The sequence below is a fragment of the Apium graveolens genome, chromosome 7 (assembly GCF_009905375.1).
Source record: "Apium graveolens cultivar Ventura chromosome 7, ASM990537v1, whole genome shotgun sequence".
NCBI classification, from domain to species: domain Eukaryota; kingdom Viridiplantae; phylum Streptophyta; class Magnoliopsida; order Apiales; family Apiaceae; genus Apium; species Apium graveolens.
In genome coordinates, this window is record NC_133653.1 from 11142463 (window position 1) to 11167332 (window position 24870).

At 31.1% G+C, this 24870-nt stretch overlaps 1 protein-coding gene across 1 annotated transcript; it reads right to left on the reverse strand.

The window, feature by feature from the left end:
* Positions 1–671: 671 nt before the first annotated feature.
* LOC141673243 (uncharacterized) lies at positions 672–19924 on the reverse strand. The gene is made up of 6 exons (XM_074479974.1): positions 19864–19924; positions 19645–19727; positions 17737–17953; positions 17078–17610; positions 16598–16834; positions 672–734 (listed from the first exon to the last, which is right to left on the reverse strand). Exons 1-6 carry the CDS (start codon positions 19922–19924, stop codon positions 672–674), a joined length of 1194 nt encoding a protein of 397 aa, XP_074336075.1.
* Between the last annotated feature and the right edge of the window lie 4946 nt (positions 19925–24870).

The following is a 24870-nucleotide window of genomic DNA, read 5'->3' on the forward strand; positions in this document are numbered from 1 at the left end:
AGGGTGAACAGCTTGATAATCTGGATAATGGTTGAAATGCACTTGCAATGGCGAAAACATTATTTGTGATTTTAAGTGTTTGCTTGATCTCATCTGCAATTTAAGCGCGTTTAAGCTTATCAGGTTCTTACTAAAACATATTTGAGAGGAGAAGAATCAGGCCACTCCTTTGTTTGTGAATATGTCTTGCCTTCCTTTAGTCTGCTTACCAAGAATTTCTCAGTATAAGTGCAACAGTGACGTAATCTCTTTGGGGATTGGTTGATATTTCAGGTAATTAAATCATCAAGTGATGTCTGAGCTTTATAAAGGTGATTTGTTGTGTTTTCATGGACTATTCAGCGTCAATTTTTTCTGATGAATTATCATGAATGCGTTTATGCATTCATTTCTGCTTCCTGCCTCTGAAGTTGATAATACTTGTTTGATGCTAAAAGTTAGAACCTTCTATTTATTACGTGTCAATGAAGTTTATTGCTTCCATTATTTGGACTTACAGTCAGACAATGCAAGTGTGATGATTTCAGAAATCGAGTTAGAGCTGGCTATCGGCACATCAGGAGGATTAGTAACAGCTGTGGAAGGTTTAATGAAAATTAGTGAAAGTAGTCCTCCTGCCTGATCTTCCAGTTTCTTGGTTGAATATCCAATTGTCCATAAGCAGTTTCTTTTTAAATGGCCAGTTCCTCACCCTTGCACTGAATGGCCAGCTGTGGGAGATTTGTGTCCCAGACCTAATTCATAATGTAACAGTTAACTTGCTGCATAACTTGTGAAGTGCACATTCTCATATTCACGTGGCATCGAGAAGATTATATATGTTTCCTGCAGCTCTTAAATGTTGAGGAACCAAGGACACAATAAATGCACTGGCAAATTCTTTTGATGGCCCAGTGACATGCAATATATAAGCGAGAACCATTTCTAAGTTACAAATGACATTTTGATATTGTGAACCCTTGAAGTTCATTAAGCACTTCGAGATTTTGATATTGTGCAATATATTGGCACAACTCGAGATTGTAATAAAATTATGCTCATTCTCGTTCACCGGAATATAATTCCATGATCCAAATAGCTTCATAGTTGAGTGGGAAAGAATTGTACAAAATTGTGAAGTAGTGCATACTTTTATCGGTTTATAGAATTAATAATTATACAGAATGCAAATTGAGACGTGCTGCCGCTTTTTAACTTTAGCATGCAGAGAAGCTGTAGTTTTTAAAGCATCTTTAACTTTCTATGTAAGCAGTATGCGTGTCATAATCTGGTAACTGTTTTAAGGGCTCCCTTTAAAGTTTTCAAATTTCATTATGGTTAAAAATAGTAATAAGAATATGTTGTTCTTATTCACAATACTTCAATTATGTGACCCTGCCTATTGCCATTCCCTCTCTATGACATTAAATTCAAATAATTATTTTTACTGAAAGTTACTGAAACGATATTTATCAGAAAAGTAAAAATGACGCTCTTGCTTAATTTAATCACAAAATACGATAAAAATCACTCAAAACTATCCATTTTGAGAATAAAATTTTCAAATCAAATCAATAGAAACGGAAATATAGTTGTCGTTAAATTTGGTCATATAAACACACTTAGAAATAAAATTTAACTTGTTCAATAAATTCAAACTTAAAAAGAATCTTTCTGATTCTCGAAAAAATGAGGGGTAAAGGAATATATCAGGAAATATCTCTTTACGATCTCTTAGTATTTCACCACTCCACTGGAAATTCCCATCACCGACTCTTATCCCTTTCTTATCCAAGATATTGAGCTCAATTTGTGCAGAAATGAGGGTGAAGGATTAAGCTGTAAGGTGGGCTCCTGCAAAACAGAACCGGAGGGTGGTGGCATCCCCGCGAAAACTCCGGTGTAAGAATAAGAAAAGAGTTTCTTGAAGGAGAAGAAGAAGGAAGAGCTATTCAAATATGTATATCAGTGTGTGTACGTGCGTAGAGAGCAAAAAGAATGGTAACCCCCAAAATCTCCTTTTTGGGCCTTTTATATGCTCCCAATTTTAGGGTTTTGGGTTTGTACATTTTCATCCTAGCCATTGACGAATCTTGGTTGGTGGATAATTGAATGATTCAGTTGGGCGACGGGGCCCAGTTGTCCCTTGATGTTGGGAGAGCCAGAGGTCTTGACATATGGACGGCTGTGATGCTGCCATGCTATTTTGGGTAATATGGGATCATTGTTATCCTGTGTGAGTGCCACGTGTCCGGGGACCACCCTTAGATGGGCTTAGGGTATTATGGCCTGTCATTTGGCTCGCACTCCCTTATGCGGGTTTTCCAGATAGGGGAGTAGTTTTATTGCTCGGGGTTGTCTTTAGGTAAGCCACTTGATTTGAATTGATTTAGGAAAAATTCTGCATTTTTTGTATTTGTGTCCCCTAACTCCGGGGTGTTGTTGGTTACAAGGCCCTGATGTTTTGTTTAGGTAGGCCCCTTGATTTTTGGAACTTAGGAAAAATTTTGCATTTTTCTTTGATTTGTGGCCCCTAACTCCGGTGTTGTTGGTTACAAGGCCCCAGTGTTATGTTTGGGTAGGCCCCTTGATTTTTGGAGCTTAGGAAAAATTTTGCAATCTTCTTTGATTTGTGGCCCCTAACTCCTGAGTGTTGTTGGTTACAAGGCCCCGGTGTTATGTTTGGGTAGGTCCCTTGATTTTTGTAACTTGGCAAAATTTTTGCATTTTTCTTTGATTGGTGGCCCCTAACTCCGGGGTATTATTGGTTACAAGGCCCTGGTGTTATGTTTGGGTAGGCCCCTTGATTTTTGTAACTTAGGAAAAATTATGCATTTTTCTTTGATTTGTGGCCCCTAACTCCGGGATATTGTTGGTTACAAAGCCCCGGTGTTATATTGGGGTAGGCCCCTTTGTCTTGACATAACAAGCTTGAGAAATGACTGGGATGTACGGCTTTTGTCATTTTTTATGGGGTGTCAGATGGCGGTTGGGTTCCCGTGTAGTATGTTTGCGTGTGTGTCTATATATATATATATACAAACGTTACATTCCCCCAACTTCCTCCTAAAAAATCGCGCCGGTTAATGATTACAGCCATCTAGTTATGGTTTTTAAAGTCGGCACATTAACTGCCACAGTTAATTTTTAGAAGGCTAGGATCGTGCCACGTGTCCCACGTTTGTGGACATGATTGCACGTCGGTTGAGTGGGTCTGTCCCCTTTTTCTTCAATAAATACTCCTCCCCTTCTTTCTCTATTTTCTTTACGCAAACTGAAATATTCAAACGAGCACTTCTGAGTTTTTTTCTTGGCGATTTTTGGAGCTTTTTTCGTTGTTCTTTGTTGAAGCCTTAATTTTCTCCTGCTTTCTTGCAAGTTTTTGAATTCGTCTCTTGCTTTACTTTTTAATACTTGTGCTTGCTTCGATGAACTCAGTAGCCTAGTTTTTTAAATGCATGCAATTTATTTCTAATTGAACTGTTAATTTAGTTGCATCATTCTTGTATTTTATTTGGTTTCACAAAACTGGGCTCGTTTTGCGGGTTTGTGTTTTTGATTTTTTGGGGTTTGGTAGATAATTGATGTTTTGTTATTGGGAAATCTGGGTATATGTTTGTTATTCATCACGTTTTTGTGAGAATATATGTGTATGTATAGGTTGTAATGCATATTTTGGTTGTTTTGATCTTGTTGCTACTGTTTCTAAGTGTTTTATTTTTTGTTTTGTATTTTTTGTATCCGAATATGGCATCGACTCCGAGAACTTGTATGACTAGTAGGATATTTAACCAATTAGCTAACATTTACCGTAGATCTGACGTCCTACTTTCCTAGATTTGCCCTAAACCTCTTCTAGTGATTCTTCTCCGGAGCCTTTTAATATGCTTGCCCGTTCTGCACGACCTGTACTTAGTGTTCCCACTTATTTGTTAGCTCCCGGGAAGACCTTGGCCCACATGGATGGTTAATAGGTAGATATAGACCATCATTTCATACAACCCCGGGAAAATATCCCCTCTTCTTGAGTTTTATTTTCGAGACTTCTCTGACTCTTACAAGACTTTGGGTAGGGAGAAGCATAGCCAGGCTCGTATGGATGAGCTTTTAATAAACCTTCAGATCAGCGCGTTCTTGCTCTTAATTATGATTGCAAAAAGAAGACCATGTTTATTTTCTACAAACAAGGAGAGATTTGTATCTCAGGCCTATCCATAATGTAAGTGTAACCATTAACTTGCTGCATAACTTGTGAAGTGTACACTTTCATATTTTTGTGGCATTGATAAGATTATATGTTTCCCGCAGCTCTTAAATGTTGAAGAACCATAGAGGCTTATTTTAGATAATGCACTAGAAAATTCTTTGGTTGCCTCAGTGACTATATTATTAGCCAGAACCATCAGTTAAAAAATCTTTCTTCCTGGGAACTCTGAACCCCAAAAAAAACTTCAAATTTAACTATTTCTAAAGTCATAAATGACATTTCAGCATTGTGAAGATTCTAAATTCATGAAGCACTTCGTTTTACAGTGGTACAACTCGAGATTACAATAAATCTATTCTCAGTCTCATTTACCGGATTATAATTCAGTGATCCAAATAACTTCACAGTGCATAGGGCGGAAGAATGAGTAGGGACGGAGGGAATAAGAAAAGAAGAAGAGAGTACAACTGTGAATCACTACTACGTATGTTTAAAGAATTATACAGAAATAGTCAATTGTGCACGCTACATATATATGCTTGTAGTGACGTTTTTAAAAGTATTTTTTCGTAAATAAACTTATAAGTACCTGTTGGAAATACCTTATTCCTCATCAAGAAATGATATTAGTTATGATAATATTACAATTGATCAGATTGTTTCTTCGTATAAATTCAGTGTGATGGAAAATTTCACTTGCCTCCATAATCTTGTGGTGAAAAAAAACATTTGAAGCATGAAGACTAGCCAGAGGTTGGTTATTTAAGGTATACTGTTATTCAAAATTATAAATCTTGATTTGACATTTATAACTTAATTAAATATGAAGGTTGGGTGTGAGATGATTACCCTGGGCTATGAAGATTATTTCTGGACTATTAGATTGAAGTGGGTAAATGGTCCTGCTTGTTTTGATCTGCAATGGGACGAATTTGTTTCGAGTTCAGGCATAACTTTAGGTGATATAATAGCATTTCAGTGTGATACATTAGGCGGCCCTCATTTAATGAAGTTCCAAGTTGCCATATTTCCTCCATCACTGTTACAAAGGACGATTCTGTTATCAGTATCTATAATGGTTTTTAAGTATTTTCTACATCATTTTCAGAATTGAATTTATAATTTTTTTGTATAGTGGCACACGGTATTACATCTTGTTGGTGAGATTGTGAAGATGTATGAGCAGTAGATGTGATAACTCAAAATTAGAACTGGACAGGTGAATAATACTACGTCTACACAAGAAATCAGGAAGAAATGAAGATAAGACAAATACAAAATATTAAAAGATTAGAAGAAAGCTTAAAGTCTATTTACAGGTCACTGAAAGAAGTTCATTAATATGTTCATGCCTCGGTGAAGAATAAAAGTTAAAGACTTTCAGGGTTTCAAAAGTGTTGAAAATTCAATGTAAAAGTTTCACCGGAAGATTTCAGTGTATCAGCATTGATTGAAGACATATAGTGTTTGAAGCATAGGAATCTGAAGAATTGAAGACGGGGTATAGACAGAGGTTGAAGAAGACAGCTGCAGTCTTGAAGTATTACTCACAGAAAGGAGTTCATTTATATATTCAAGCGTCAGTGAAGAATAATGAATGAAGTATTCAAGATTGTAGTAACAATAAAGACGTTGTCTAAGTATCAAAGAAGATTTCAGTGAAAATACAATTGTTTATTGACAGTCAGTGTTCAAAGCGATGATGTTGTTTCAAGCTTAACAATGATTTGAGAAGATTATAGTACGAAGGCCTGAGAGCGGAACTAGTCACCTATACTAGACCATTGCACTAGGTGTCAGTGATTCATGAAAGAAAATTAAGTACTATCATTAGGAAGATTGTTAAGTGGGTAATCATATCTGGATATGAAGGTTATATGATTTATACAAAGACTCGGAGAGAAGACTTGAAGACGGGACAGTTTAAGTGTTACAGTGTTCTATAGAATTTAAGTCAAAGTGATCACTATCTTGGAGTAGGATTCACCATAGCCACTCTATTGCTTAGAAGGAGAAATAACCTTGAAGTATAGATCAAAATCTAAGTACCGGAGTTGGTTTTGACCTAGTAGGAGCAACCGGGAAGAAATGGGAAAAGAAACTATCTCATAAATGCATGTTGTTCCTTGTGGTCGCAACTCGACATTTTTTCTAAGGCAAAAGTGCCTTGTGGTCACAACTAAAGCTTCCTAGAGTGACTAGGGTCGCAACTAAGTCCTCCAAGGGAAGCTAGGGTCATAACTCAGAAAATATTCTAAGACAACAGCTCCCTTGTAGTCACCAGTTAGAAATTAGTAGAAAAACTAAGTCAAAAACCCTTTCAATGAGCATTCTAGTCGCAAGTAAGTGCGGGTACCTGGGGGGTCGCCACTTAAAGGATAGCCAAGGGAAAAATCACCTTGTGCGCAAGTAAAGAATAAGTGAAACTCCTTGTGGTCGCAACTTACATTATTCTAAAATGTTCTAAAAAATAAACTCTCATGGACGCAAGTAACTTTCAACTACAACTTTATTGATTGATCCATTTATTTACTTGGCTAATATTGAGCCACGTAATTAAAATCAATATAAAGTTTACACTTTGAAGTAAAAGAAATATCAATCAAGAATTGTATTGTTATGTTCATCTTCTCTCTCACGAGAGCTGGTGAAATAAGAAACAAAGAATTACAGAGAAGCTCGGGAAAATTGAATATTTGTTTAACTTCTTACCGGAGAAATGTTATAATTGCCAATTTAATTGTTGTATATTCATAGGGGCATTATATTTGTTATCAGGTAATTAGATGCTTAGACAAATAAAAGGTAAATCATTGTATAGGATTTGATTTATAAATCTTTGTAAAAGCAAGAACATTGTTGTTCTTGTATTGTAGTCGGTTAATTTATTTATCGAAGTGTAGCAACACCCCCGAGGATTTATATATGAATATATACTTCCCCGAATATCTTGCTTTCGTTAATTTATTGTCCAAAATATTATTCAACTCAAGAACACGGAACCACTAACCGAACACTAAATTATACTAGTACATTGCCCGTGCTACGCACCTGGAAACGAATTCATTCATTTTCATTATTAAAATTATAAAATTTTAAGCAAATCATTTAGTTAAATATAATTTAAAGAGATACGTGAGTGTGCATGTATTATAAAATAGATTGTACTGGTACTAAAAAGTAATAGAATATAATAAACATTTATGAACTTGATAATTTTTATTATCCAATAAAAGTGTAAGTGTTAATTCTTTGCTTTCTTGAGCATGGCTAGGAAAATTTTTATGACTAAAACAAAAAAAAATTATTATATGATATGATAATTGAGTTATTTAAATTTAACAAAAATATTATATATATATATATATTATCGTATTATACGTACATTAATTCAATTACATTGTTCACGGTTTTAGATGTCAATTTTCTAATCTCACGATCAAAAAATATAACTTCAATGACGGTGGTAGAGTCTGCAACATAAGTTGAAACCGTAAATCTGTTCAAAAAATGATTGTAATGAGCTTTATTTATTTAATAAATAACAGAGGAGTTTTAAAATAATTTTTCTCGATAAAGTAATAATACATATTACCTTCTATCAGGATTGATACAATTCTATGACATGTAATTTCAAGTGTAACCGACATATTATTAAGTTGTATAACATTATAATTACATTTTTTTTATTTTTTTCGAAATTAGTAGAAGAATTTCAAGATTAATAATTAAAATTAGATGCGATAATCTTAAAAAATGAGTAACAAATAACCATCATGTGGTAAAATTGTTGTACAAGGCACATTTGGAGATAATGAGTAATTTTATTAATAAAATACTAAAGAAATAATCATAAAACTCAATCTAAGAAAAAAAAATGAAACATAATATTGATGAACAATAGTGACATAAGAGTAAAGTTCTATGGAGTCCACCTTTAATTGGAGTCCTCGGAGTCCATATATGTTCTGCAAGTAAAATATAGCTTAAAATTTTGCAAAACATATTATTTTTCGACAAACATCACTATTCTATCAAAAATCTTGTAGATTGCATACATTTTACAAGCAGAACATTGCAAAAATATATATTCTACAAAACATGTTTAGTTTGCAGAACATAAATGTTCATGTTGCAGAACATATTGCAGAACATACATATTGTACCGTAAATATATGAGATTTGCATGATTTTGTTGAAGTTATGCTATTTGTGTAACATGTTTTGCAAAATAACACGTTTTACAATATATTTTATTTGCAGAACGTAGATGGACTCCGAGGACTCCGATAAAAAGGTGGACTCCATAGAACTCAGCCCAGTAACATAATTATATCCTATATATAATTGGAGTAAAGAAGGAGATGAAAAGGTATGGTTCGGTGGTCAAGCTAATGATATACTTTGGTTTGTAAGGCTAATATTATAATTAAAGATTGGTGATGGAAACAGGTTTGATATGCGTAACATGATACCTCATGATAAACCTTAACCTAATATGAAAATAATAATAATAATTTTAAGTCTTTTTAAATGTATGATTAGTTATATATTTTTTTTATTTATATCAAATATAGTTCAAAAATATTCTTAATTTGAAAATAACTTTGCAAAATCATTAATCTACATACTATAGACAAATATTCCGAATAATAAAACTATTACAATTAAAATTGAAATAAAAATTTAATAAAATACTATATATTATATTTATTTCATTTATTTTAATATTTTATTATAATACTTAATAATCTGTATAATAAACACAATAGATAGTTTGTCTTTGAAAACATTTAGAGCACATAAATCTTATAAGACTTAAAAACAAGGAAGAAATATAATAATAATAAACCATTACAACTCAAAATTTAAATAAAAATCTAACAAAATATATTATATATAATATTTAATTTATTTATTCTTATATTGTATTACATAATAAGTAATGAATGAAAAAATTGAATTATAATTATATATACTTAAATGCTATAAATAATATAAAAAGTGTTATATATATAATATAAGTAACAATTATCTTAATAAAAAATAAATATAAGTAACAATAAATAAATCATTTTTTAATCGGGTTAAGGTGGTGTCATTTTCTTAAAAAATTGAAATAGGTAAGTTTGATTAAAATTATTTTTGAATAGATAATTTTACACATTTATATTGTATTTAAGGATAAATATTATATGTGTTTTGCTTAATTTGATAAAATGGAAAATTACTGACTTCTAAACAATTTAGCGCACATGAATCCTATAAAAGATAAAAATTAGGAACAATAATAATAATAATAATAATAATAATAATAATAATAATAATAAAATAAAATAAAATAATAATAAAAAATTATTAAAATTCAAAATTGAAATACTAATAAAGTTATGAATAGTTATTAGCAGAATACGTACTCCATTAAACACATCACCGCTTTTAAGTTTTATAGAACACACTATTTTATTTCATTGAAGTCTTGGAGTATATATATGTGTGCAAGTATTTTTCGACAAACATCACTATTCTATTAAAAATTATACATTTTACAATCAGAACATTGCAAAATATATTATTTTATAAAATTATATCCTATATAATTGGGGTAAGATGGCAAGATTGTAAATTCCTAATACTTATCAACTGTTTTAAACAAACAAACACCAAAAAATCATATATATTAGATTTGCAAAAAACTCCTAGTACTTATCAACCTAAAAAAAGAAATACAAAAATCACAATAAATATTAAGTTGTAAAAAAAATTAAAAAAAAAAGTCACACCGAAATTCACCCAAAATTTTTTTAATATAAAAAGTAGACAAACTAAATTAAAATTTACAATACTCACCATTAAAAAATTTATAGAGTAAACAATATAAAATTTTAGTAAATTAAAAATTACAAAAAACATAAATTTTATGAGTAAAGCAAGTAAAGTAAATAAATTCAAATTAATACTAATAAAAATAATATTATCAATTTATTTATAATAATTTATAAATTCTCATATTTTCTATCATTATATATCCTATACATAATTGGCGTAAAGTACAAAAATAAAAATTTGTTTGTATAGGGTATAATAAATTTATTAAGTGAATATGTATACATTTAATAATATTAAAATTAGAAAAATATGAAATTTTAAGCAAAAAACAATACAACTAAAATAAAAAATAATTTTAATAAAATAAGTTTTATCAACTAAATAGAGTTAGAGGTGCCATTTTATAATTTTTCCAAAAAACTAAATTATTTTAATTCAATATTAAAATTTCATATAAAATATTTATAAGATATCCCTTGCGTTGCAAACAGATTTCAAAAGGTTAAAGAAACAAACAAACAAATACGAAGAACAAATACGTAACAAAAAAAACTTTAAAATGTACAAATATATTATATTAATTAAATAATACACCAAATATTAAAACAAACAAACATTACATTAAAAAATAACTAAAAAGAAAAAAACAAATCAAAAAACATATTAGGTGTGAAAATAGTATAAACAAAATTTTAAATGTTTTATATACAGAGGCGTCATTAAAATAAAAAATTAATAAAAAGGAAATTTTATATAATAAAAGTAGTAGATATACTCTATAAAATAAGAATTCACTTTTAATTAGAAGTCACAACAAAATTCACCCAAAAAAATTTTATTAAAATGTTTTTTAATATAAAAAATTAGACAAAGTAAATTAGAATTTACAATATTCACCATCTAAAAATTATAGTCAAAAATATTAAATTTTAATAAATTAAAAATTACAAAAAACATAAATTTTAGGAGTAAATCAAGTAAAGTAAATAAATCCAACTTTATTCTAATAAAAATAATATTATCAATTTATTTATGATAATTATAAATTCTCATATTTTCTATCATTATCTTAATATTGTATTATATCATATACATAATCGCCGTAAAGTACAAAAATAAAAATTTAATTGTATATGGTATAGTAAATTTATAAGTGAATAAGTATAAATTAATAATAATTTTAAAATTAGAAAGATATAAAATTTTAAGCAAAAAACAACACGACAACTAAAATAAAAAATTTAATATTAATTGAATAAGTTTTATCAACCAAATAGAGTTAGAGATGTCATTTTATAATTTTTCCAAAAAAATAAATTAATTTAATTCAATATTAAAAGTTCATATAAAATATTTATAAGATATGATAAAGCTAGTAATTTAAAATTATGCAAGTTACAAAAGAATTTGGCCAAATATTTGGTGCTACAATTCTTATCACATGTAATTTTGTGATAAGAAAGTAAGACTTGAAACTGTCTGTATAGCTATCATGTAAGAAAGTAGGTTTTCAATCTATACTACTTAATTTCTTCACATGATTTAATAAGGATAATCTTCCGATAATGATGGAGTGAGACTTGGACCATTCATTGATGGAGTTTATTTTTGAAAGCTGATTCTGTGATGTTGTGATGCTTTTCTCAAGTGTCATTTCAAAAAGTTTAAAAATTTTATGGTGCACATGTGTATTTATATAAAAATCATAGGTTTATCGGAACTTATCTTTTAGTTTGAAATTTGAAATAATGTTAAGAGATATTTATGGTTTTATCCTAAAATATTAGTAATAATATTTTAAATGTATATTATTATAAAAAAGAATTTCATAATTGCTTATATTTTTGAAATCTTATTTATTATGTACATACTAGCCTAAAACCCGTGTGTTTTTAATATTTGTTATTTTAAAATTTTTATTTTATTATTGTTTTAATTATAATTGTTAAAATAGTAAGTAATATATTGTTTTTTAGGTCGATATCATTATATCGACCAAAGAATTATTTTTTAGTTTAATATTTTTTTATCTCGGTTCAATAGTTTAATTGTTTTGACACATACCATCTCATACTCGTTTACTGTGGCCGGTTATATAAAATTTTATCTTGGGGTTTCATAATTTTTAACGATAATATTATATAAGATAATTATGTCAAAATTATAAAGTAATTAAGTAGGAAAAATTAAGTAATTTCAGTAAGTATCGACCGACTATCAAACTGTTAATGTTTAGTTTAAACATGTGGGATGCACGGTTGTTTTAAATAATTGTTATTTTAATTTCAATATTTTATTAATTATATTTGTTAAAACTATAAGTATGTAAAATAATTCTTTTATTATATTATAATACATATTTTTTAATAATTAGGTTTTAGAAAAAAGATAATTTAATAAACTCACCCAAGAAAATAGGTTAAATTTCCATTAGCAACAATTTCCTATCAATATTGGAGAACTATTCTCTGGAAAAATATGTTTATTTAAAACTTCGTTGTTGATTCGGTTTATCAACATTAGTTTTAGAGTCGTGAACGGGAATCTTATCTAATTCACGATTTAACTCTCTTTTTCCCGTCCATTCTTTTGTCATATTATAGAGGAAAAATTATGTTAAAATAATAATTAAGTTGGACAATTATGTAATGTCAGTGAGTACCGACTGACAACCAAAATTTTTATATTTCTTCTATTATAATATAGTATAGATTTGTTAGATAGATAATTAATATATCTTAAGTTGAATTGTTTTGTTTAGAGAAAATAAAAAAAAAAGCAACATGTTTTACTTAAAAAATGATATAGGTTAAAACTTTTTGTCTAAAAATATTTGTAGAGAAAGAGTTGTTTTAGTTGGTAAAAATAAAAAAGACAACATATTTACTTATGAAGATAATTGGTTATATTTTAATTAATTAAAGGCAATTGAGTAAAATATTGAAATTTTTTAAAGAAGGGCAATTATGTAATTGAGGGAAGGATCGTACGAACAATTAAGGGCAATTGAGTAAAACAATGAATATTTTTAAGGAAGGGCAATTATGTAATTGAAACTGTACGAACCAAACTTTTAATATTTTGTCTATTATTCAGTGTGTACCGAAAACAGCGTGTACCGAAAAACAGGTATCGTACCAAAATTTTCAATGTTTCATATTTTATATAATAATAATAGATAGATAAATAAGTGAAAATAATATGAATAATTAAGTAATTTCAGTAGTACCAACCGTCCGACTACCAAAATTTTAATGTTTTGTTTAATTAATACTAGCCTATAACCCGTGCAACGCACGGACTGATTATAATTTTTATTATTTAATTATTTTTTATTATATAAAATTAAATTATAGCAGATAATAAATATGTTTTATTGAAATTCATGACAAAGTTAATAATTTATATATCGTGTTATTGACAGATTCAAATTCTAAATAGTTAAAGTAATAAAAATTCCTCCGACCTTGGACGCTTATCGGAGCAGTGTATGCGGTTGTTTGGTGTATCCGATTGATGTGATAAAAAAAAATTAATTTGTTCTTGATTTGTTAATAAATTGTTATTTTTAAATTTGAATTATTAAAATTAATTTTGGAAGTGTTTGGTTCCCTACGAAAAAGGTAAAAAAGAAGCTGAGTGTGATTAGAAATCAAGCAGGATTATCATTCAAAGAGTTTGTAATTATATCAAATACATGATTTAATTTTTTTAAATAAAATATATTTACTTTAACTTTATTTTGGAAAGTGTTAACAACCATTTTAGGAAGGTGGTAACCAACCTACCAAACGAAATTATGTTTCGTTTATAATAGTATAGTATAGATACTATAGATAGATAAATAGTGAAGATAGTACAAAATTCGTGCAATGCATGGATTGTTTCTAATATTATATAATTTTTTAAAATTTGTTTTGAATTGAAAATTTTGAAATTTATTCATATCTTATATTTTTGTTTAATAAGGGTAAACCCACCTAATTTTCGATAAACTATAAATTAAAAATTTCAGGATTTAAAATTTATTCATATCTTATATTTTTTTTAGTTAGGGTTAACCCACCTAGTTCTCGATAAATTACGAACCAATATTTCAGTACATCAGCTGAAATTTCGAGTTTCAATTTGATTGATAAAAGAATCTTAAGCTTAACATGATTTGTTCGAGAGTATAAATTGAATTTGCTGATGACAAAGCTTGGTCCTGGTTTGAATTGCAGAATTGCAGTAATAGTGAGGTAGATATTGGTGTCTAAGGTATATTAGGAATTAGGATTGGTCATTCTATTAAAATAATTTTTATAAAAATATATAAATAAATAAGGGTAATTCGGTAAAATTAGCGTGTACCAAAAAACAGATACCGTACCAAAATTTTCAATATTTCGTCTTATATATAATAGTAATAGATGTGGTGGAAATTTAATTAGAACTATATTATAGAGATCTCGGTAGAGAATTACATAACAAAATTATTCAAAATCAATATATATTTGAATAATTAAGTTTAAATATTGGATTACATAACTCTAATAAGTGAATAATGTTATTGTTTCAAACCTTATATGCAACCTAATATTAGACTACATGACTCTAATAAGTAAGAGTGAATAATGACCGTACAAACACATTATACACAGAAATTAATGTAAGTAAAGGCGAAGTGAAATTGAAGGACCTTGAAGTAGTAAGCGAAAGAAAAACCACGGGCGCAAAAATGAAGATCGGTGAGATTCTCGAGATCGGCGGTGAATGAGACTTTGTACTTCACCATTTTTGGTTGATTCTCTCTGTGTATGTCGTTGTGTGTATATGTACATGCTGCTTTGCGTGGGGGAAGGTACAGAGGGTGCATTTTCGTGTTTATATGGGAAACTGTGATTTGCATAATCAGGAAAAGAAATTTTATGAATTACAGATATGCCCATGGGACTCGTTAAAATAATTTGAAACTAGGGGTTCTTTTTGTCATTGTATATTGTCGTGCTTATTATTCGCAAAAATATACATGAACTCGTTAAATACAATAGGGCTATAGGGAATTTTCAGTGGAGTGGTGAAATGCAAAGAGATCGTAAAAAGATATTTCCCGATTAATTTCTTTACCCCTCATTTTTTTCAGAATCACAAAGATTCTTTTAAGTTTGAATTTATTAAACAAGTTAAATTTTAGAGAATTTACCAAAAATACCACATTTTATGAAAATAGTTGCAAAAGTATGGATGTGGGTTGCATATGTGGTTGAATATTAGGTTGCATATGAGGTTGAAATCGTAACATTATTCACTCTTACTTATTAGAACTATGCAGTCTAATATTTAGAACTCAATTTAATTCACTCCATTAATGTATGGTCCAAATCTCACTCCATCATCGAGGTTCTCCGCTATTAAATTGTATTTATGTGAAAAAATAAAGCAGTACAGATTCAAAACCTACTTTCATACATGGTCAGCTTTACATGGCAGCTTTAAGCGTTAAAAAGAAGATGGATAGACCAGTAGCACCAAATATTTGGCCAAGTTATTTTGTAACTTGCATAAATCTTAAATTATTATGTCATTATTTTTCACCAAAATTATGTTTCAATTCTTCTTCTTTTTTCTTTAGATTTAGTTTTATGATTATTTTTTTAGTATTTTTGCACTAAGTTGTAGTTTTTTAATAAAATTACTCATTATCTCCAAATGTGTTATTCTTTCTTCAAAATATAATATAGCAATTTTATCAACATGATGGTTCTTTGTTACTCATTTTTTAAGATTATCGCATCTAATTTTAATTATTAATCTTGAAAATTCTTCTACTAATTTTGAAAAAAATAAGTAGAAAAATATAATTGTAATGTTATACAACTTATGAATATCTCGATTACACTTGAGTGTTATTATTTTATTAGTGAAAAGCATAAAATAAGTTAATTCCATTATGACTTTATAATTATATTTTTAAAATTTTTAAAAAATGAACCATCCTACACAGTTTTCGATATTGTATTAAAACTTACAAGTGATGGACTAAAACATGCCAATTGCCAAATTACTTATCTCTAAGGTAACATATTTTTATCTTATTATAAAGTAATAAATATTAAAACTTAACTTATTTTTTTATCAATTTTAAATTGTAAGTTGCTAATTTCAATAGATAACGATAATTTTACATTAAAATTTGCAATTATCAAGATTAGTGACTACGTTCAAAATAAAAGATATACCTTGAATCAGATAAATATAACAACGTGTATTCCTCCAAATTTATCTTATCAAATTTTGAAGTAAACTAATTTATGTGATTGTAACAGAATTATGCTAAGATACTTTGTGATAAATATCACATAACTAAATTACAAATACATATGTCTAACAGATAAAAGTATGATTCTGATGATTAGTGACTTTTTGGTTGAGATACATGTGCTTCTCAACATTAATAATTATTATTTTTTGACCCAAAATAGATGCTTTAATTCATAACCAAATCATCCAGAATACACTGTTTAACTTCCATGGGAACATCACTCCCGTTGAAAGTTCGATCAGGAAAAGAATAAGATCTCTAGCCAAGCTATGAGCTACCTTATTAGCTGACTGTTTAACGAAGTATAAACTAACATTGTTTAACTCGAGGAGAAGCTCCTGACACTCCTCTATAATTCTACCCACTGGAGAAACCATTGGCACTGTGTTTCTAATAAGCTGAACCACCACCTTACGGCCCGACTCCACTTCTATCGCTTGCTCTGCCTGTGTTTTGCTCCAGCTTAACGCTTCTTTAATGGCTACAACCTCAATATAGTCAGGAGCCCTTGTACCCTAAAATCTCCATGTCTGAGCATGAGTAACCTCTCCATCCGAATTCCTGACCACCAAACCAATACCATAAGCTTCGTTATCTAAAAACTTAGCCGCATCAACCGAGACTTTGATCGAGTTCTCCTGTGGCTTGGCCTATCGAGTCGCTCCATCCCTTTCGTTGTCCCCAGGATATAGAGCAATAACATTTAACGATTGGGCATTTCTCCATTACACAAAGTATCTTCTGGCTGAACTAACTACGTTCTCAATTAGCGATCGCTTTTTCTGCCAAACTAGCTCGTTCTGAGCCTTCCAGATCGCCCAGCATGTCATAAGAACCTCCTCTCTCTTCTCCCTATTTACTGAATTTACCATCTGAAAAAACAAGTCTTTAAAACTTGTTACTAGACCCGAAAACATATTGCCCAACACCTTGTTCCAACATGCAGTCGCAAAGGGGCACGAAACCAGTGCGTGCCCTATAGTTTCCTCCCTTGTATTACAGACTTGACAATTGAGCTGAACTGGAACATACCTAGAATACAACAGAGTCATCGTAGGGAGGCAATCAGTAAGAGCTCTCCAACACACATGCGTTACCTTTGGTGGGACTTTGGTTTGCCACAGCTTCCTCCACCCTCCATTACTTTCTGAGGAGTTCCAACGAGCTTTTTGAGTCTGCAGTAATCTGTATGCGCTTCTGACTGTATATACACCAGTTGTCTCTTCCTTCCAGTACAGACGATCTTCAGCCCATCTCTGATTCAAAGAAACGTTGAGTACACACTGCTTATCTTTGTCGTTAAACAGATCAAAGATTAAATCCTAGTCCCATATTCTATTCCCTATTTGCATCAAATTCTGGACTTTACTCCCCTGTAAGACCTGCAGATCCGTTGTGACATACGGATTGGACTCACCTGACAGCCAAGGTTGATTTAAAATGTCTATACTTTCTCCAGTACCCCCACTCCATCTCACCCCTGATTTAAGCAACTCTTTGGCCTCCCAAATACTATGCCACACAAAACTAGGGTTATTACCAATCGAGGCATTCAAGAGATTACACCGAGGGTAATATCTGGCATTGTACACACGGCTAACCAAACTCGTCTGATTATTAAGGAGTCGCCACCCCTGTTTATCCAGCATACATTTATAATCGCCTTTAGATAGCCCCACTCTATTATGTCATAGGCCTTCTTCATGTCAAGCTTTACATTAATAATTATTTTGAGTAATGCTACGTGTACAGAATTAGTTCCAGAATATTTATACATAATGATGTGGAAGCACGTATTAATGATTTTTGTCGACCACTATAGTTGTTATACCTACAATTCATTTTCATCTTCTTATTATTTGTTTCTTATATTCTTTTTTTCTTTTTATATATTCCTATTAAAATTTCACCAAAATTATCTACTTACAAGTAATCAAGTTCTAATTACAAAATTAAAATATTCTATATCACGAAAAAAATATAATTTTTTTATTTTAATAATAAGAGAGTACTTGCAAAATAAATTGTAATATTATATATTACAAGAAAGGTTACAAATATTACAAATATTATGTTGTTTAATATATATTATGATTTTGTATAACTTATATCATATTTTTGAAATACTATTCTCATCATCATTCTTTTCTACATACCATCCTTCTATCCTGGTATTTTAGAAATCAAAAAGAATAAATATAATGAATGAGATGTTTTAAGTTGGAAAGCTGTGAAACATGTTCCTTTTTATTTGATCCAAGTTGGGTATTTTTAATTGTGAACACAAGTATGCTATATTTTTTTTATTGAGACTTGTTGATTTCTATTGAGACATATAATTTTACTATTTAGTCTGTTATTCTTTATGTTATAATGTTTTGATTAATTTTTACCAATCTTATTTGTTGTGATTTTTATGATGAAATTACTTTTTTAAGAACTTAATTTAAAAGGTTAAACATCTAATCATATTTAAAAGAAACTATACTAGTATTAAAATAAAAAAATAAATATATACTACAAGAAAATATATAAAACATAAAAATGTAATATTTTTATTAAATAATAAAAAGTAAATAGTTAGTAATAACTTGTACAATTAAATAATAAAATTTTGTAGGGGCACACCAACAAAAAATCTGTACAATTTTTAAATAAAAAATGAAAATAAGTATAGTGGACAACAATACTTATTTCCGATCCGGAGCTAAGTATTCGATCCCGTTTTACTCGGCCGTAACTCGGTTTTTTGTTTTGGCTCGGGTCAAACTCGGGCAAAACCCGGATTACTGGAAAAAACTCGATTTTAGAAGAAAAATTTTAAAAGAAAAAAATAATGTTCCCAAAAAAAACTCGTAAATGGGTAATAGTTTGTAACAAATAAATACAACTTTTAAGTATTTTTAATGTTAAAATAATTGTAAAAAGCTAGCCAAAATAAGAAAATAATAATTAATTATATCGCATATCATTAATAAAATATAATAAGTTAAATGCATACTAAATAAAATTAGTTACCGGTGATTTAAAATTTTAAGTTTTATATCGAGTACTATTTCGAGATATTCGAATACATAATTAATTATCTTAAATATCATTTATTTATATAATACTAAGTTAAATAAATATTAAAATTAAAAATAAATATTTTATTATCCTAATTTTTAACTAAGTACTCTTTGCCGGTACTCCCCTCCGAGTACTCCCCGAGTTCTCCGAGTACTCTTTACTCCATGGCTTTGCCCAGTTGAACAGAGTACAGATTTTTAGAACTCTGCTTCCCCATCATTCTGTACAAAAAACAATTCTGTACATGTAGCATTACCCTTACTCCAAACAAAGCCAGTGCTGCTGAAACTACTATTACTATGACTATTGGCCTAATAGCATTGTTATAAACAAGCACTGCTGCCAACAGGGGAAAAACGAGTCACAGAGAAAAGACAGAGCTGATGCATCACTATTCTGGCCCTTCCAATGTACTTATTCTTGCATCAGAACATCACTATTTTCGGTTCCTTTAAAGCTTCGTTGTTGCCATTACTCTGCAACAGTGTACGACGATAAGCCTTTGCAACGTTTAACTCGTATTCGTGATCTAACATCTCTCATAACTCACTTGCATTGCAATCAACAAAGATAGCAGATGCTGCAATGCAAATTCACTAATAAAGATCATTCTAACCAGTGACAACGATGACGATCAAGACCAAATTCAGCAGTAATACGAGTACTAACCAGTGATCATTCTATTGTTTAATCATCCACCTGTAATTTCTAAGCTTGAATTAGATCTTACACTGTACTCAGCTACAAGCTTAGCAAATGAAGATGTTTTATTCATCAGCAATTTTGTAGGGGAATCGTATTCTTCAAGGAGCCCTGAACATGAGTAATTTAGAGATCTCGTATTAGCACTAATAAATAATCCAGTCTTTGGAATGAATTCTGTAGTAATAAATCCAAACGGATCAAACTAACCATTACTTAACACAAGGACCATATCACTATCAAGCACCGATGTTATTCTATGTGCTATAGTTAAGACTGTAGAATCTGATGATCGTGATGTCAGGGTGAACGTCGCTGAATTTGATGACCAGGCTAGCAAAGTTTATACCAAGATTGAAGGTGTTAGATTGAGAAAGGGTAAGTGGGTTGCTGAAATCAAATACCCTAAGAAGAAGAATGTTCAAATATGGCTTGGGAGTTTGTTAAAAGGTAAATTTGATTAGTCTGGTTCATGTATCTAGTATGTTATTAAGTTCATGCATGATTATTGATGTCTAGTTCAGTGAATTAGGAAGACCAGGAGATAATCTTTATTACTTATTCATGTACCAAACTCACTGCTGTAACTATAAATTGACAGCCTATAATCAGTTGTAAAAAAGATGAAGAAAAAAAGTCTGTTATATACCAGTAGTCTCCGGTTTACATATTAGATAATTTCTTCTATTTGTTTGCCAATAGAGTGGCATCAGAGCTTGTGAAAAAATGAGTAACTCATTTCCTTTTGTTGTGCCTAAACTTACCAAGGAGAACTATGGCCATTGGTGTCTTCGCATGAGAGCATTGTTGGGCTCACAGGATGTATGGGAGACTGTTGACAAAGGTTTTCAAGAACCAGAGAATGAAGCCACCTTGAATCAAAATCAAAAGAATGTGTTGCAGCAAATTCGGAAGAAAGATCAGCATGCTCTCTCCATCATTCACATGGGCTTAGATGAAGCCATGTTTGAGAAAGTTGTTGTAGCAACAAAGGCAAAAGAAGCCTGGGAAATATTGGAGAACATGTTTCAAGGGAATCGATAAAGTAAAAAAGGTCCGTCTTCAAACTCTACGCGGTGAATTTGAAGCATTACATATGAAGGAAACTGAATCAGTCCAAGACTATTTTACAAGAGTATCCTCAGTGGTCAATCAAATGAAGCGTTACGGAGAAAAGATTGATGATGAACGTATTAATGATAAAATTCTCAGATCTCTCAACACTAAGCTACAGCTTGTCGGAGTCTCCATTGAAGAAGCAAATGATACAGAAGCCATGCCTGTCGATCAACTCATGGGATCTCTACAAGCATATGCAGAGAGATTAATAAAGAAGGAAGAACCAGATTTTCACGCTCTTCAAACTAATGTCTCGTATGGAGAAAATAACATGAAAGAGCAGGAACAATACCAAAAAAGAGTACAAAATCGTGGACGAGGAAGAGGCTGAGGCAGAGGTGGAAATTTTGGTCGAGGTCGTGGCCGATCTACCGAAAGCCAAACTTTTAATAATGAAAGGGCATTCAACTACTCAAGAGGACATGGGAATCAGGTTGCTAAAAAAGGTGGAGGCAGAAGGTATGACAAATCAAATATTCAATGTTATGCTTGCCAAAAATATGGTCATTATGCCAATGAATGTAGGAACTCAAATATTAAAAAAGATGAGAAAGCTAATTATGTGGAAGCAAAGGAGGATGAAGAGTTGCTTTTGTTAATGGCAACCAGAGAAGAAAAAGATAGAAAAGTATGGTATCTTGACACAGGAGCAGCAAATCACATGAGTGGAAATAAGGAGTTGTTTTCAACTTTTAATGAAATGGTGACAGGAAATATTGTTTTTGGAGACGACACCAAAGCGCCAATTAGAGGAAAAGGTGATGTTCTTATTCGTTCCAGAACTGGAAATCATATTCTAATTTCTAAAGTTTATTATGTTACTAATCTGAAAACAAATATATTGAGTTTGGGACAATTACTTGAGATGGGTTATGATATTCACATGAAAGACAATCATTTAACTTTGAAAAATGATTTGAATATGTTGATTGCAAAAGTCCCAATGACAAAAAATAGAATGTTTTTGCTTAATATTGAGGTTGATCATCCGAAATATGTGAAAACTTGTGTTGAAGACACTTCATGGATGTGGCACTAGATTTGGCCATCTTAATTTTGAAAGCCTAGAGTTATCATCAAATATGGTGTATGGTCTGCCCAGAATCAATCATCCTAATCATATGTGTGAAGGATGTCTTTTCGGCAAACAAGTAAGAAGAAGCTTCCCACAAAAGGCGACATTTCGAGCAACAAAGAAATTGGAACATGTTCATGCTGATATATGCGGACCGATCAGACCTTCATCATATGGTAAAGCAAATTATTTTTTGCTTTTCATTGATGATTTTTCTCGCAAGACATGGGTTTATTTTTTGCAATCAAAAGATCAAGCTTTTGGAGCCTTCAAGGAATTCAAAGCTCTTGTAGAGAAAGAGAGTGGTTATTACATCAAAACTTTAAGAACCGATCGAGGAGGAGAATTTACATCCACTGAATTTAATCAGTTTTGCAAAGATAATGGAATTTATCGTTTCCTTACAGTTCCACGAACACCGCAGCAAAACGGTGTTGTGGAGCGCAAGAACATAACCATTTTAAACATGGTACGTAGCATGCTTAAAAGCAAAAATATGCCAAAGGAGTTCTGGGCGGAGGCAGTATCATGTGCAGTATATTTGTCAAATCTATCAGCATCAAAAAGTGTTCAGGGTGTGACCTCTGAACAAGCTTGGAGTGGTAAAAAGCCTACTATCTCGCACTTGCGTATCTTTGGAAGCATTGCCTATATACATGTTCCGGATGAAAAAAGATTAAAGCTCGAATATAAAAGTGAAAAGTGTGTTTTCATTGGATACAATCCAGGCACGAAAGGTTACAAGTTTTATAATCCCGTTAATGAAAAATTATTATTAGTAGAGATGCTCAATTTAATGAAAAAAGTTGTTGGAACTGGGATATCTCTCAAGAAGAAGAATTTGTGATTTTTCCTCTCCTCGAAGAAGATTCGGTTGCAAGAGAAAATGTAGCTACACCGCCTCACTCACCTAATGCCTCTCGATCATCTAGTAATGATGAATCTTCTGCAGGACCAGTTCGTACAAAAAGACTTTCTGAGATTTATGCAGATTCAAGTGAGGTTGATAATCCAAGTTTTTATGTCGATCATAATCCAAGTTGTTTCTGTTTATTCGCTGAAACAGAACCACTGAATTTTGAAAGTGCAAAGATGAATAAAGATTGGAAGCATGCAATGGATGATGAAATTAAATCAATCAAAAGAAATGATACATGGGAGCTCGTTACACTTCCTAAAGGTCATAAGGCAATTGGCACAAAGTGGGTGTATAAAGTGAAGAGGAATGCGCAAGGAGACGTAGAGAAAAATAAAGCTAGACTCGTCGCTAAGGGATATAGTCAGAAGCATAGAATTGATTATGAAGATGTATTTGCCCCTGTTGCACGCTTGGAAACAATACGATTAATCATCTTTATGGCTCCCCAAAATATGTGGAATATATTTCAAATGGATGTGAAGTCAGCATTTTTAAACGGCTATCTCGAAGAGGAAGTATACATCCAATAACCTGAAGGATACATTATTAAAGGTCATGAAGACAAAGTTTTGAAGTTAAAGAAGGCGTTGTACGGGCTGAAGCAAGCGCCTCGTGCATGGTATAGCCGAATTGATAAGTATTTTCAAGATCATGGTTTTATCAAGTGTCCAAATGAGCATGCTCTTTATATTAAAAATGATGAGAATGGAGGTTTTCTGTTAGTATGTTTGTATGTAGATGATTTGATATTCACAGGAAATAATGTGCAGTTGATTGAAGAGTTTAAAAAGGCAATGACACTGGAGTTTGAAATGACAGACCTTGGTCTCATGTCATACTATTTAGGAATGGAAATACAACAAAAAGAAAATCAGATTTTTGTTTCCCAGAAAGGTTATGCAGAGAAGCTTCTAAAAAATTTTAAGATGGATAATTGTCAGCCAACAAGTACTCATATTTCTTGTGGAACTAAATTGTCAAACTTTGATGGTAGTACCAGAATCAATCCATCACTTTATCGAAGTCTCATTGGAAGCCTCAAATATCTAACGTTCACTCGGCCTGATATTCTTTATGGCGTTGGCCTGATTAGTAGATATATGAAAGCACCTACTATTACTCACATGCAAATGGCGAAAAGGATACTACGTTACGTCAAAGGTACTCTTGAATATGGTCTGAGTTACTCTCCATCTACATATTTTAAACTTTATGGCTATAGCGATAGCGATTGGGGAGGAGATGTTGATGATCGTAAGAGCACCACTGGGTTTATATTCTTCCTGGGAGACACTGCCTTCACCTGGTGCTCAAAAAAACAGCCTATAGTGACTCTCTCTACTTGTGAAGCTGAGTATGTTTCCGCTGCATCATCAGTTTGTCACGCAATATGGTTGAGAAGATTACTAAAGATGATTCACATTCCTCAATAAGAAGCAACGCCAATATACGTTGATAATAAGTCTGCCATTGCTTTGGCGAAGAATCCCGTTTTTCATGATCGTAGTAAACATATCGACACTAGATATCATTACATAAGAGAATGTGTTGAAAAGAAAGAAGTGGAGCTAACCTATGTCAAGACAAAAGATCAGATTGCGGATATTTTCACAAAGCCGCTGAAATTTGAAGATTTTGTTAGGCTGCGTGCTTGGATTGGAGTTACA

What these genes read in the sequence shown, in the direction of transcription:
- LOC141673243 (XM_074479974.1), bottom strand. Translation starts at nt 19,924, where the DNA reads ATGTTAGATCACGAATACGAGTTAAACGTTGCAAAGGCTTATCGTCGT. An exon ending in AGCGATCGCTAATTGAGAAC is followed by an intron (nt 16,835 to 17,077) that starts GTAGTTAGTTCA and finishes TGGAGATTTTAG; the next exon opens with GGTACAAGGGCTCCTGACTA. An exon ending in TTAAACAGTCAGCTAATAAG is followed by an intron (nt 735 to 16,597) that starts GTAGCTCATAGC and finishes ATTATGAATTAG; the next exon opens with GTCTGGGACACAAATCTCCC.